Source organism: Wolffia australiana, chromosome 1 (assembly GCF_029677425.1).
Source record: "Wolffia australiana isolate 7733 chromosome 1, ASM2967742v1".
Taxonomy (NCBI): domain Eukaryota; kingdom Viridiplantae; phylum Streptophyta; class Magnoliopsida; order Alismatales; family Araceae; genus Wolffia; species Wolffia australiana.
Genome location: NC_135835.1, coordinates 24,958,888 through 24,974,584, shown reverse-complemented (window position 1 = coordinate 24,974,584; position 15,697 = coordinate 24,958,888). Strand labels below are relative to the sequence as shown.

Sequence of the window (15,697 nt, the reverse complement as noted above, 5' to 3'; positions counted from 1 at the left end):
ACAAATTCCACAAGCGAGAGCAACTCAGAGTCAGTTTCTTCCACTTCATTTCTCCCATAAATCTGCACCATTCAATCCTCTTGTATTCCACAACACATACTCCAACTCTTTGCCACCGTACTTGCTCTCAACCTTCGTTCTTCTCTCTCTGTTCTGTGTGTCAAAATCCCTCTTGTCAAAGAAGAATCACTCGCAGAGAAACCATATTGGAGAATCCCAAGGTGCTTTTTGAAAGGCAGAGAAGGTACGTCGCCCTACAAGGTGCTTTTCGTGGGTCAACTATTAAACCCTGAGTTTTCAGCCATTGATGATGGAAATTCTCAACCCTACTTGCTGTGTATAGTTGAGAATTTTCACTGCATTTGGCTGAAACTCGAATAGCTTATAAATTGTATCGTGAAATTTTTATCCTCATTGATGATTAAACCCTACCTGATCTCATCTTTTCCTTCTAATAGGCAGCATTACCCAAATTGAAAAAGGACTTTTTAAGAAAAAGGAGAAAATCCTTACCCAAATTGAACATTGGCAAATTCCCTGTTTTGAGGGACTAAAAAAATCAAAGATGAATGGATTATGCATATTTAGAAAATGCTGAGAAATGAACTGAGGAAATAATGAAGATTCAAAGTTGAGGATACTTCATGCGTAAAGAAAATATAGTCAACATCAATAATAATTAAAATTATTAGTAAATATTTCCTGCTTATTTTAGGGAATTTTTTAAATAAAATTATATTTAATAAAAAATATAATTGTATTAAAATTCCGTCACGGACGTCATCCGTGAGGGACTCTTCGTCACGTCACGAGTCCGGACTACCCCGTCACCGTCATCGTCACCGTCACGGCTCATCCGGTTTGTCGCCGTCACTGTCACGTCATCTGTCACGAGTCCGTCACGATGACGCGTGACGTGACGGATGACGTTTGGCGATCCCTAGATGATACATCCCTACTGTCTGTATATCTCCAATGTTTCTATATTCTGCACTTATTTGCTGTGATAGAACATGCATTGATTTCATAAAAAGCTTTTCTAAAGGAAATGCAGGTGAAAAGGCTAATCAGTGGGGTTAATCCAATTTGGAGTATTGTCAAAGCGGTAATCTGCTTGCAGCTTGTTCCTTGCTTGTGCACTCGACTTGCAGCCTACTCCACTCGTTACCACTGTATGACGAAGTTTGGAGCAGAAGGGACTTGAACCCTCAATCTCAGTCTTGGCAAGGCCATGCTCTACCATTAAGTTTAGGGGAATTTCCTGTCACTAGTGACGGTGACGTCATCACTGTGACGGTGACGTGATGGAACGAGATGCGAGGACGCGTGACGGGTACGTGATGGATTTTTGAAAATCCTCAGATGTGTGACAGTGACGTGACGAACATTTCGTCACATCACCGTTCGTCACAACCCGTCATCCATCCCATCACGTCCAGGGCGTCACGTCCCGGACGTGCCGTTCCCTAGTATCAACATTGATATGTGGTTAATTTTAATATATATTTTATACAATGTGGTTGCCTATAAATAATATAAAATTGTAAGGTATTTAGATATAAATAGTTAAATGGAGGAATTTACGATTAATGAACAGTTTGTTCTCAATTTATATGCTGAAAAAATGATATCACATCCTATAATTTTCTAGTTTTTGAAGTATATTCCCCATCATTAAAATTCTGTGATAGGTTCTCTTCCATTAGGATCTCCCCTGATATATCATCTCATAGTACCATATATTCCCCTTTTCCTCCAATCTTTCCGACTCATTGTTTCCCATTCTCCTAATCTCATGTGGCCACTCTTGACATACCCACCCCAACCCCACCCCAATCCTTAATTATACACTCCTCAGGCCATCGCTCAGCTATATATGCAAAACCTACCAGTGAAGAATGCTTGACAAACAACCACAAAATTGTCCCTTCCTCCTTTATTGAATATTCTAGTGGAGTAGCTATTATGGAATCTGAGGATAATGATCTCTCTCGATGACTCAGACACTGATGTGTATCAAGTCAATGGTATCTCATGATTCCAAGCCTAATTTGAATTGTCTAGGGTTGGGAAACCCTTCCATCCATTCCCATCTCGTCTCCCTCAACAATAAATAAAAAGTAGAGATAGTGTGGCTTGTCGAATCTATGATCCAATCAGATGATGTCCACTTCATATCAAAAGGGTTAGGAATGCGTAATAGTTATAGTAACTATACAAATAATTTTTTGTTATTTTGGACTAGAACTTATTACCTAGAATTACTCGCTAGAGAAACTCAACACATCACAGCGAAGGTACTGGCTCCCCGCCAACTACGCACACTCTCAGTTACATATGCCTCACATAGCCACCCAGAAAATGAGACATGGTAGAAGCCAGTAAACATATATGAAATGTTATCCTATGGAATTCTTTAAAACCATTAGGATATTTCCTCCCTATTACTCAAACCAGTCCCTGAACTTCATTACACCTGACTCAAGCTCAAAGAACCGTAGACCTCTTTTTAAGCTTCAAGCTGTGTGGCTTAACAAAGATTTCCAGAGCTTTGTGAGATGTCATTCACAGTAAGATATTTCCACCTCTCTCATGGAGCACTTCAGTTACCATATTCCTGGATCCAACACGACATCATTATTTTGTTGCCATACTAGCTGGATGGTAGCTCCAAAACCCCCATTGGAACACATCCAACTATCAAGTTCCTCATGAGCATACAAATGTACATCCTATTATTGCACTTATAATCCCTCACTCTTCAACAATCTGTATAAAATGAGAGATCTTCTTTATCCTCTCATCGCTCGTGACGTGACGGAAGATGGTTGCCGAACCCTACATCCCATTGAGCAGGCATGGATGCAGCCATAACCCATACATGGAACCGTCAAGCTGATCGTCAACCACTCGAGAAATTATCAACATCATCATAAAAAAAAAGTCCATTACGAGGACAATGACGATGACGACGACGACGATGATGACAATGCTGATGACGATGACGACAATGATGACGAAGAGGATGATGATGAGGATGATGATGAGGATGACGACGATGATGATGACAATGATGACGAAGAGGATGATGATGAGGATGACGACGATGATGATGACAATGATGATGACGATTACGGCGATGAGGATGATGATGAGGATGTCGACGATGATGATGACAATGATGATGACGATGACGATGATGAGGATGATGATGATGACGACGATCATGATGATGATGATGAGGATGATGATGATGATGATGATGATGATGACGATGACGATGACGACGACGATGATGAGGATAATGATGATGATGACGACGACGATGATGAGGATAATGATGATGACGATGATGATGACAACGACGACGACGACGACGACGACGACGATGATAACTAGGATGATGATGACAACGACGATGACCATTACGAAGACGATGACAATGATGATGATGATGACGACGATGATGATAATGATGATGACAACGACGATGATGACGACGACAACGATGACAACGATGATGATAACGATGATGATAATGATGATGATGATGATGACAACGACGATGTCCATTACAACAATGATGATGACGATGACGATGATGATGGCAATGCTGATGATGATGACCACGACGCTGATCATGATGATGACAATGACGGATACCGGGCAGTACCTGAACACTATATCTCGCTACAAGTTACAAACGGTCACAAAGTGAGTCCTCTGCAGCCAACTCTGGAAGAGGGAAGGAAGAAGGAGAGAGAGAGAGAGAGATATGATGGGAGAAGAGGGAGGGAAGAGAGAGGCGAAGGTGGAGATGGACATGGCGGTGAGCGAAGACTTCGACTTGGAGAGGGTCGTCTGCAGCCACGGCTTGTTCATGATGGCGCCCAACCAATGGGATCCTGCCACGCGCACCTTCCGCCGCCCTCTCCGCCTGTTCTCTTCTTCTTCTTCTTCTTCTTCTTCTTCTTCTTCTTCTTCTTCTCGTACGCTTATCGTCTTCGTCCACATCTCCCACCCTCGACCCGGGACGAACCCACTTCGCATCGTCGTCTCCGGCGTGGACTGTCTCTCTCTTCAGCACCGAGAAACCCTCTTGGTAATTGGTACTCGGGTCTCTCTCTCTCTCTCTCTCTCATCTCTCTCTCTCCTGTTTATTTCTCTTTCTCTTTCTCTTTCTCCTTCTGTTTCTCTCTCTCTCTCTCACTTTCTCCTTCTGCTCCTCTCTCTCTCTCTCCTTGTGTCTCTCTTTCTCCTTCTGCTCCTCTCTCTCTCTCTCTCCTTGTGTCTCTCTTTCTCCTTCTGCTCCTCTCTCTCTCTCTCTCTCTCCTTGTGTCTCACTTTCTCCTTCTGCTCCTCTCTCTCTCTCTCTCCTTGTGTCTCACTTTCTCCTTCTGCTCCTCTCTCTCTCTCTCTCCTTGTGTCTCACTTTGCCTCCTTTGCTCTCTCTTCCATTCTGTCTCTCTCTCCTCTTCTATCTCTCTTTCTCTCCTTCTGTCTCCTGTTGGTTCCTTTTTCTCACTCTCTCTCTCCTAATTTCTCTCTGTCCTTTTTCTCTCTCTATCCTTCTGTCTCTCTCCTTTTTTTTTTCTCTCTCTCTCTCTCTCCATTTTTCTCTCTATCCCTCTGTTTCTTTCTCTCTTTCTGTCTCCATCTCTTTCTCTTGTTTCTCTCTCTATCCTTCTGTCTCCATCTCTTTCTCTTTTTTCTCTCTCTATCCTTCTGTCTCCATCTCTTTCTCTTTTTTCTCTCTCTATCCTTCTGTCTCCATCTCTTTCTCTTTTTTCTCTCTCTATCCTTCTGTCTCCATCTCTTTCTCTTTTTTCTCTGTATCCTTCTGTCTCTATTTCTTTCTCTTTTTTCTCTCTATCCTTCTGTCATTCTCTTTCTCTTTCTCTCTCTCTCTCTATATCCTTCTGTCTCTATCTCTTTCTCCTTTTTTCTCTCTATCCTTCTGTCTCTATCTATTTCTCCTTTTCTCTCTCTCTTTTTCACTATCTCTCTTGTTACTCTCTCTTCTTCCATCTCTCTTCCTCTGTCTCTCTCTCTCTCTTCATCCATCTCTCTCTTTCTGTCTCTCTCTCTCATTGTCTCTATCTCTCTCCTGCTCTCTTTCTCTCGTCTCACTCACCTTCATTCTCTATGAGAGTAGAATTCAAAATCCTGATGATTTCTCAATGCATTGCAAAGGCTCAAATCAGGAGAATGCTGCGGATCAACAAAGAGGACGACGCTGCAGTGAGGGAGTTTCATCAGATTCATCCGGAATCCAAACAAAGGGGATTTGGCCGGGTCTTCCGATCACCCACTCTCTTTGAAGACATGATCAAATGCATTCTTCTCTGCAATTGCCAGTGCGAATTCTTGACTTTTATGACTTCTGTTGCATCATCTCTACAAATTTATTTACTGCCCATTGATGTTTAATCTCTGATATACTCGCCGCTGTCTAGGTTTCGGCTTAAACAATCATCATCATCATCATCATCCATATTTTATAAGCTAAAACTGATTATTTTAATCATGTTTTCATCATCCATCTGTTTAATTCTTTGTAGTCATCATTATCATAATTGTCATTGTCATCGTCATCGCCAAAGTCATCGTTGTCATCAATCCATGGTTTTGCTGTAAGATAGATCATTTAATCATGTTATGATCATCCGTCTGTTCAATTCTTCGTAATCATCATCATTATCATAATTGTCATTGTCATAGCCATTGTCATCATCATCCATAGTTTCTTCATAAGATAGATCATTTTAATCATGTTATCATCGTCATCATCATCCCATCTGTTCAATTCTTCTTCGTCCTCGTCATTGCCATTGTCATCATCATTGTCATCGTCAGTGACATCATTATCATCATCATCATCATTATTTTCATAGCCATAGTAAACGACATCATCATCCATAGTTTCTGAGCTAAGAGATCATTTTGATCATGTCATCATCATCATCATCATCTTTCTTCAAAAAAATCATCATCGTCATCATCACCCATCTCTTCTATTATTCATGATAATCATCATCATCGTCATTGTCACCGTCATTATGCTAATCCACACATGGATGGCACTGATAATTAATTGAACAGATGGATGATGATGACGTTGACGACTTTCAGAAACTAGATGATACTGGCAATGATGATGACATGATTCAATGACAACCATTTAGTCATTATATTAAGACAAACCTGGATGAGGATGAAGATTTCCTCACCATCAGGTTTCATAATGTGTTCATCAGATTTACTAAGATTAAACTGAATTAGAGAATTGAAAAAGTCTTGATTACAATAAGAAAATAGTAAAACAACTCGATTCATCAGATTTCACAAGATTAACTGATTAATAATGTGTACTTATTTATTGACCTCTTGGACATTTAGATTCAAGTATGCTGATGAATTTCCAACTGATTCAGGTGGTCAAGAACATTATCAATGGCCAGAGCTCTGTGTGAACTTCAATCAGAGATCAAGGAAGGCCACCATCTTTCCAAGAATCTTCAGCCAAGAACCCCCCAGAAAAAGGAACTGAGAAGAAGAAAAACCAGTCTCAGATTAAACCTCCAGTTGGAAGAAGATCAACAACCATCTGAATTTGCAGTTTTGAAAAACTCTGATTCAGATTCGAATGAAAAGCCTAAGATGCTTGAATCTATTGGAGATTTCCCAATCCCAGAAGAACTGGCTAACCTTGATGCAGATTTTCTGGCCAGGCGTTGCGGTCTTGGGTATCGGGCGAAGCGCATTTCCATGCTTGCCCAAGCCATTGTGGAGAAGAAGATCCAGCTTGATGAGCTTGAAGAAGCCTGTGATGTTTCAAGCATGTCAAGTTACCAGACACTGAACGAAAAGTTGTCTTGTTTGAATGGGTTTGGCCCATTCACGCGTGCCAATGTCCTCATGTGCATGGGATTCTATCATAAGATTCCCTCAGATTCTGAGACCAGTAGGCATTTACGGCAGGTGGGTATTTGTTTTCCCATTTTACATGCTTTTTTTTATTTGAAGAAAGAGTTTGATTGATTATCTGTTCAGGTCCATTCTGTGACGTGTACAACCAGCAAGATGGTGGACGAGTATGTTCATGACTTTTATGGAAAATATGCGCCGTTTCAATTTTTGGCCTACTGGTATGGCTTTTCCCTTTTAGGATGGCATCTCTCTTTTAGGATGGTTTTTCCCTCAGTAATGTTCATGCCTATTACTGATCCTATTCTCTCTCTCTCTCTCTCTCCTCCACTCAATATTTCTCTCTCTTTCTTCTACTCATTATATATCCCTCTCTCTTCTACTCAGTATTTATGTCTCCCTCTCTCTTCAACCCACCATTTCTCTCTCTCTATGAGTCAATAATTTTTTTCTTTCTGTTCTACTCAATATTTTTCTCTCTTTCTTCTACTCAATATTTATCTCCCATAGTCTTTCTTTCACTAACTCGCTCTTGCACTCTAGTTTTCTTTCTCTTTCTTGCCGTCACAGTCTTTGTTTCACTGGCACTTTCTACTTTCGTTTTCTCTCATTCTGGCAGTCTCTCTTTCACTAACTCTCTCTTCTAATAGTGTTCTCTCCCTCGCTGTCACTCTGGCAGTCTTTCTTTCACAACTCTCTATTCTAATAGTGTTCTCTCCCTCTCTCACTCTGGCAGTCCTTTCACTAACTCTCTCTTCTACTCATGTTCTCTCTCACACAGTCTTTCTTTCACTTTCTCTTCTACTCCGATTTCTATCTTTCTTATAACTCTCTCTTCTGCTTATGATTTCTCACTCTCACAGTCTTTCTTTCACTCTCGGCCCTCCACTCTCTCTCCAACTAGCTCCTTTTCTCTCTCACGCAGGCAGCCTTTCATTCTACCTCAACCTTTGTCTCACACACAATGTCTCTCCCACTCTCTCTCAATGTCTTTCATTCTCTCTTCTTTTCTCTCTCTCTCTCACTCTCAACACACACACACTCCCACCAATTCCCCCTCTGTCTCTCTCTCTCTCTCTAACTCTCTCTCACATGTAGAATTTCCCTCCAACCAGGTCTGAACTATGGGATTTCTACGAGCAGAGGTTTGGAAAGATGAGTGAAATGGCACAAGCAGAGTATCATCAGATCACCGCAAACAATATGAAGGATCATGTTCTCAAAGGGCATAAATGCAGAAAATCTACTGATGAGCATCCATGAGTGTGTCTCATCCTTTCTCCTGATCATTTATTCATCTTTATCATTGTACAGCTTACTGCAGAAGTTCTTCAACAAAGGTGGCCCACTTCTGCAACAGAGTGATCCTAAAAATTATCTTAATTATGGTCTAGGCACTGGACCAAAGGTGAAGGTCCTTAAGTGGCCAACATCAGGGATTTTGTATTTTATAGTGTTTCTGATATGTTCTAATTAACACTGATCATTAGAATTTACGGCGCAGGACTCAGATTGCCAAGTGCTTTGCTCATGTGCAAAATGACCACGAGATGTCAGCTATCGGGTTTATAGAGTCGGAAAAACTAAAATGATATGGTTTCATGTCATCTGATAATTAATGAGGCGTTGGCCTTTTGCATACTGTTTATAGTAATTTAGTATGATGGATATAAATCAAATACATGATGACTGTATTTATGCTCTGTTTAGGGATATCTAATGTTTAATCCTCGTATTCTCAACTTGCATTTGACTCATACTTTTCCATTTCACCAAAATATATTTGATTTGTTTGTACTAATAAAATTTCTCTAAATCTAGAAGAAAATGTTTATGAAATCCATTGTTGATTTTATTTCTTGAAATTGGGCTTTAACCTTTCAGCCTGAGCTATGGTAACAAAAAGAAATAATTTAATATCCCCTCAAATATTTTACCTTCTGAACTTATTTCTCTACAATGCTGGTTATATATCAATTAATATTTTGAAAAAAAAATAATTTATATTATAACTTGGTTACCATCTCAGTGCTATTTTGCAAGAATCACATGATAAATTTCATCAGTATTATTACAAATTGGAACTCGAGATACTCTTCCTTAGATCGATTAAAACGGACAGATGAAGACAATAAATTTCTTCTATTATCATACACTTGTTTGAACAAATGAAATTTTACTCTGTTGTTTTATCCTATAAATGTTTTTGGAGGAATTAACTTCATGTGGGATATTCATTATGTATGGTCTTTTACCAAGGTATTTTGCAATTTAAATCGATTAAGAATGATGAAACACTTAGTTTTACATAAAATAAAATCAATAACTTGATAATTTAAAGGAAAATTTTCCAGTTGACCTTCATGTTAAAAGTCAACTTCTGTTCATTAACATGTTGATACTATGTACTAATTTAATACTGCTAATTTCTATTTGATTTGTATTCACAATATAGTACCATAAAAATATATTAAGATATATCCATGGTTTGATAAATTGATATGGTGATGATTTGATATGGGTCATAGTGTTTTAAAAAAGGGTTGAGCAGTCCTTAAGAATAAATCCTGGCTTTAAATATTCACCATAATTATAAATGGTTGCGGCACTCTTAGTAATGGCCTATCACTAATTCTCATTGAATTTTAAGTAGATATAATATTTGTAACTATCATTACCCAATGAGAAGATTATTGCTCATCATATCAATGATATATTTAGCAATTCAAAGTCAACTATAGATATTTCAACAGAATTTAATTTTAGAAGTAAAAAAGTCTCCCAAACTGTTATTGTCATTCATGAGATGTCATAATTGATAAAATTATAAATGAAACATGGATCAGTTCAAAATGAGGCAAAATGCACATTTGTCTTCAATAATATATTTGAATTTATTGCTTTATCAAAAGATAGGTCGAATAATAATTTCATAATATTATTATAATAAAAACTATAGTTAAATAAAAATATAAATAAATTTGTGAAGTTTTGTTGTATCGGATATTTCTCTCAATGGTATAGCATGGAAACTGGATGGAGAGAAAACAGGATCTCAAGCATTAGTTTGTGGAGAAAAGAGGATATGCACCCCTATGAAGATTGTGGATGTGTCTAGAGGCCAGGCATCGAGTCCACTTGAAGATGCCCACTCAAGGAACCGAGAGATCAAAGATTCAATCAATGCAAATATGATAATGTTTATGGATTTTCTATGTTTATGGTTTTCAGATTTATCTTCGATTCACTATTGAACTGAGCAATCGAGTTCAGATCGTGTCAATCAAGGGCCCAAATTTCCTAACAATCTCTTTACCAGTTATTCACTTTATCCCTCATATGTATATGATAGCCAGATCCTCCATCCTTATGCATTTCATTTATAATGTTTTCTCTAGTTCTTATAATATTAAATATCCATTCTCATCCCCTAATCACCATTTAAAAATTAATTAATTCCTAAATTAATTATTCGTGTGGGGATGGTCCTTGTTCATCTCTCTCTACTCGTTATTGTAATAATCAAGGGCAGATAAAATGGTTATTAGTTGGCTCAATTCTCAACCATAAACTAGATGCCTAATGAATGCCCATTTGGGTTTGCTGATGGGTAATGTCTACGTGAATACTTTTTGCTAAGATCTTTTTTATTTCTATATAGTGATTTTATTTTCTCGCACTAGTATCTTCTAACAGGGCAATCGGTCAGGAAAGGGCATGGAAATCTATAGAGAAAGACATAAAATTTAACACTCCTTTATTTTTAATGACTATTGGATATCTTGCTAAATTTGATTTTATTTTCCATGAAATGAAATCATATTTTTCTAAGAGAAATTATGAATATTATGATCCTAGATATGAGAAAAATCATGATAATCATGTTCCATGATCTGAAGGAGCCTCATCAATCTAATTTTCAATCTACTCAAATTAGCTTTATGTACTCATCTAATCATTTACTGGAAATCATAAATAATATTGTGGTTATGATTTTCAAAAATTGATATTCTCAAAATCATACATCTTCTAGAAATTCCTTCCTCTATATTCAATCTTCATTTTTAATGTTGTCAGATGCTGGTGAGATATTGGTATCAATGCCAGCCTTTTAGATGATATTGGAAATCAGACATCAAATGACAGATATCTGTCATCTGTATATTATTTAAGTTGAAGGATTGAGGCTGTCTTTCACATATCAGCAACATTGAAAATGAACATAGATATATATTACTAGAGCAAATAAATATCACTGGAAGCCCTCATTCCCCATTAGCCCATGTGCCTACTACTTGGCAGACTTATGGAAGTGGGAGTGATGAAGTATATATATATACAAAAGGAAGACGAAGAAAGCTGTTTGCATCTGACATCTGATATCGGCATACAAAACCTCAAAACGTGGGTGCATGCCACTATTGGGCGGGATATCAATACTGGTATCGGTACTGTAGCAACAGATATCCAATGTTGACAGTTGATATCTGGATATCAGTTATGACTGATATCAGTTTTTCCCAGTTCCAAATCCAATTTGATATCCAGATCACTATCGACATCCCGGAGGGGCGAGCACTAGCTTACAACCATCCTCCTCCTGTCCCATCATCCATTCCGTCCTGCCCCTTGGATATAGATGAAACAAAACAGCAGACTTGGTGACAGACGACTGACCTAATAAACTGACCATCCCGTCCCATCCGTTTTATTCCGTCATCAGTCCCAGAACCTATTTAGAAACTATAATTCTCTAATTTGATAAAGTCAAGGTGTAAAATACTCATTTTCCAGTGATAAATGTGAAATGAGAGCCTATCTAGAAATAATAATTCTCTAATTTGATAAAGTCAAGGTGTAAAATACTCATTTTCCAGTGATAAATGTGAAATGAGAGCCTATCTAGAAACAATAATTCTCTAATTTGATAAAGTCAAGGTGTAAAATACTCATTTTCCAGTGACAAATGTGAAATGAGAGCCTATCTAGAAACAATAATTCTCAAATTTAATAAAGTCAAGGTGTAAAATACTCATTTATCAGTGATAAATGTGAAACGAGAGGAGCCTATAAAAGCCATTCTACCGGCCCAGCTTCCAGATATGAACCGACTTCAACGGACAACGGCACGTCTGCTCGATGAGGTGAGTTCTACTTCGTCATCATTCAATTATTTCTGCTAAAAGTCTGTAAATCAAAGTCCGATTACATCTTGCTGATCGCGTAGCGCGGATTCCTAGCTAGGTTTCTTTGGATGCCTTGATCATGGCGAGAACGGGTGTTGTCTTGACCTTTGGGTTGTTTACGGGGACGAACCCTGATTGGGTTCTTTGTTAATATGGCTGCTGGCTTCAGCTTTGTTCCCTTCTTCTCTTTCTTCCCCGAAGTGGGTAGAAAAAAGAGGGTAAGCAAGCTAAAAATGAGGATATCTACGTAAGATGAGACGGAGAGAGAATGCTACCCATTAGAATTGCTAGAGATGATCGATACTGTTTAATATCTGGGCATCGCAAGGGGTCACTGTCTGTGAAATGGTATTCTGATTAGTATTCAAACGCAGGGAATCTGCACTAATAAAATTTTAATTTACGTGATTGTTCTTCTGGCGACACTTTTTATTTTTGGGAATTGAGGTGTAGTAAAATTAATTCACACATGCATACATCTCTTCAGCGTTATCGGTACGATCACTACTTTGATTATCTTTTCCCAGAAAAAAATTGGTTACCGAGTTTGACTAAATTATGTGATACTCAGCTGTATCGAATTGGTAAAAATACTGTAAATGTGGACTTACAGAATAGTCTCGATGTTGCTCCTCGTTTTGTAAGAATATCCCACGTTGTCTTCAAGCTTCACTCCCCCAAGAACTCTGGAGAGATCCCTCGCCGAATGCAGCTCCCGACTCTTCCAGAACCCTCGCTTAAGAAAGCCCAAAATACTCCGTGCCCCTTCTGGTTCCTGTCACCTTTATTTATAATTATTGTCTTCCTAAACTAACAAACAAGAACCAGGTGGTTATTTTGCCAGCTCAGCGTCAGCTGGCCCACTATCTTTCTGGCCTCGTCTCTTTCTTCTTTCATACATTCTTATGGGAATCGTATCATTATGTTGGTCATAACTCAGAAATATCCCTCTAGAGAATGAACTCTTGTCGTTTCATAATTTTTTTTTCTAATTCATGATTTGTCAACAATATCAATTCCGATGAATGCTAAAATTCTGTCCTAAAAATTGAAGAGTATGTAAACAAGTGCATGGTCTATGAATTGTTTCCCTCTTTCTGACCTGCTAGGTCATGTTTCTTCCTTAGAAGAAAGTAATGCAGTGCATAACTTACTTCTAGATGACAATAAAATGGCTTATCGTCCTTATTTTCTTGTAGTTGATGGTATTGAATATCAATGATGGGATCCAACATGGTATCTCCTGAGGATGTCTTGGAGACGCTGATGAATGATGGGACCATAGATTCTATTAGACTGAAGATTATCAACCAACTTAAGGCTAATGTAAGTCCATACCTCCTTTATTTTTCCTACTGCTTTCATTCATAGATGACATTTTTAGCATATCATCATTTCCTTTGCTTGGAAAAATTTGAACTTGGGTTGGTGTCGAAAGATGATGATGACGATGGCAAAATTGTTATCAATAGTCGCATGACAAGGTTATTAACGATGATAATTTGTCGTCATCGCTGTAAGTGTTTGCGGATGATGGCAAAGATCGTCATCATCCTTGTCATTTGTCATTGTCCATGTATTGAGTGGCGGCAATCATCATTCAAATGAGTTAGGTTAAACAAGAGAGTGATGAGAGGCATTGACAAGACAGAATCTTCATCATCATCTCGCCAGAGGACGGGAGTCGATGGCCATGATGATTTCATCGTTTACATAGTCATCATCATCAGGGACAGAGAGAGTGGTAGTCTTTGTCATCGTCTGCTCATATTTGTCCTGGTAGATTGCAAACAAGGGTTGTCAGTTGGTGATGAAATCATCATCGTTTTACCCAACTCTGATTATTGTCGTTGTTTTTATCATGTTGATCCATCATCAACTGATGGATGGCAATGGCAATGAAGAACAGTCATCGTCCACTCCTCATTGAATTCTTACCGTCCATCATGTCAACGTTGGGCCCAGGAAGAACTGAAGAACTACACGCTTTCAATGGTGGAGCAGAGCAAGGTGCTCAACACACCTGGTGCAGAGAAACAAACCAAGCGTGAGCTGTTTGATGCTCTCCGACAGGAACTAGAGTAAGCCACTGAACAACTTAACGTTTTTATTTATGTAATATTCTTATGGTACTATCATGAAACCCTTAAGCCTAAGGCTAAAAAAAAAATTGTTAAATATCCAATCTCCTTATAACTCAAGAATAGGATTTGGGACTGGGGTTGAGTTGGTCAACTAAGGGTATGGTTGACTTGCCAACCCAACCCCACCCCTGCTAGTGCAAAACCTTGGGAAAATCAAAAAACATTTGAATGGAGTTCTGGTTGTCGTTGTGTAAGAGGTTGGTATTTTCACCCTTGAGAATACTTTGACGTTCTATTTTCTCCTTGGGAGGTACCAGTATAGATTGAAATTGTGCCTCAATAGTCTGTTGATTTCTTATTTAATGTCCAGCTCCAAAAAAAGGAGGGGCTCAAATTCCAGTCCTTATCCATTTGCAGAACGTCGGTGCTTGAGAAGGCATCCAAAGCTGTGTGGGAGCTGATCCTTGACAGCAACAACCTTGGGAAGGATATTAGTGAAACAGTGGAGAAAGTGTACAAAAAGCTGAGTGGCTGTGAACAAGTACAAGTTCCTCCTGTCGACGTTCAGGCTGCAGATAAGGAAGTGAATGAGAAGGAAAAATCTATGAAGGCGCCTCAAGTGGAGGCAGGGGAAAGAGAGCAGAATGTTGACCCCTCACGACGGAAGAGAAGTTACAGTGAGATGAACACAGATGCAGGGTCAGCAGAGCCTATTCCCTCTGCAGAGTGTTAAGGTTCCTTCATTTAATTGACATCAATGGAATTTAAAAAATCTGTACTTTTTATTTTGAATTGAGCCAGAAGAACTTAGATAGACCATTAGATGTCTTTTAATCGCATTAAACTAATAAGGAAAACAAAGGGAGCGGTGAGAGCTGCTCGCCGTGCTAACGCATTTGCGCAAGAATTTATGGAGGGGTTATAGGCTGGCGGGGTGCTGATGCTGCATACTTTGAAGAACTTGCCCGAGAGAGCCTCTTAAAAAAAAAAGATGTCTTTCAATCAGAGTATATATAATAAATGAAATAGTATTGGGGCTCTAGTTTTCTGTGAACTGCAAGATCTTCATTGAATGATGATAAATAGTAAGAATTCTAAAGTAGGTTTATTTTGCTAAGAATCTTGTATGAACCTCTGAAGAGACTGTATCAGGAGATACAAGAAACGACCTAAAGAGCAGCTCAATAAATAAGAGCCTTCTCGCAAGAAGCAAGACACGTATTTTTTTGGGACTTTCCTCTTGCACGGGGCAGGATCCAGGAGATGCTCCAAATCTGGTGCCTCCAGGTTACCTTCACTTCCGTCTCAGACTGTTTCTTCTAGTCTCTTATCCTGGTGAACATTGATGAATATTCACATATACTGGATAGTGTTCCCCTGTCCCACGCCCGATATCGGATGACGATATCGAGACGGATGCTGAACCAGATATCAAAACAGGCTAATCCGATATCCGTCCTTTCTGATATCTGGATACCGATATATCTGATATTGGCTACT

General features: G+C 38.8%; 2 protein-coding genes across 4 annotated transcripts; both read left to right on the top strand.

The window, feature by feature from the left end:
- The first annotated feature begins 3,739 nt into the window (after positions 1-3,739).
- LOC144712214 (uncharacterized) lies at positions 3,740-8,562 on the top strand. 3 transcript variants are annotated; one of them, XR_013583751.1, is made up of 6 exons: positions 3,740-4,117; positions 5,194-5,357; positions 6,435-6,981; positions 7,054-7,148; positions 8,043-8,335; positions 8,432-8,562. XR_013583751.1 is itself a non-coding variant. In XM_078586437.1 (5 exons), the coding sequence occupies exons 1-5, from the start codon at positions 3,776-3,778 to the stop codon at positions 8,188-8,190; spliced, it is 1,281 nt and encodes a 426-aa protein (XP_078442563.1). In that variant the 5' UTR covers positions 3,740-3,775; the 3' UTR covers positions 8,191-8,562. The 3 variants fall into 3 exon arrangements, 2 of the variants coding, with proteins under 2 accessions (XP_078442563.1, XP_078442552.1); XM_078586437.1 differs by having other exon boundaries at positions 3,740-4,102; positions 8,043-8,562; XM_078586426.1 differs by having other exon boundaries at positions 8,043-8,562.
- A 3,450-nt stretch (positions 8,563-12,012) lies between these two features.
- On the top strand, positions 12,013-15,016 carry LOC144712231 (antigenic heat-stable protein). Its single transcript, XM_078586450.1, has 4 exons — positions 12,013-12,071; positions 13,313-13,439; positions 14,079-14,194; positions 14,615-15,016. Exons 2-4 carry the CDS (start codon positions 13,332-13,334, stop codon positions 14,928-14,930), a joined length of 540 nt encoding a protein of 179 aa, XP_078442576.1. The 5' UTR covers positions 12,013-12,071; positions 13,313-13,331; the 3' UTR covers positions 14,931-15,016.
- The last annotated feature ends 681 nt before the right edge of the window (positions 15,017-15,697 follow it).

Bases quoted from the DNA above. Each gene is read 5' to 3' on its own strand.
- LOC144712214 (XM_078586426.1), top strand. From the start codon at position 3,776: ATGATGGGAGAAGAGGGAGGGAAGAGAGAGGCGAAGGTGGAGATGGAC. The intron at 6,982-7,053 runs GTGGGTATTTGT...TTATCTGTTCAG, and splicing joins CCAGTAGGCATTTACGGCAG to GTCCATTCTGTGACGTGTAC. The intron at 7,149-8,042 runs GTATGGCTTTTC...CCCTCCAACCAG, and splicing joins TTTCAATTTTTGGCCTACTG to GTCTGAACTATGGGATTTCT.
- LOC144712231 (XM_078586450.1), top strand. From the start codon at position 13,332: ATGATGGGATCCAACATGGTATCTCCTGAGGATGTCTTGGAGACGCTG. The intron at 13,440-14,078 runs GTAAGTCCATAC...CGTTGGGCCCAG, and splicing joins TCAACCAACTTAAGGCTAAT to GAAGAACTGAAGAACTACAC. The intron at 14,195-14,614 runs GTAAGCCACTGA...ATCCATTTGCAG, and splicing joins GCTCTCCGACAGGAACTAGA to AACGTCGGTGCTTGAGAAGG.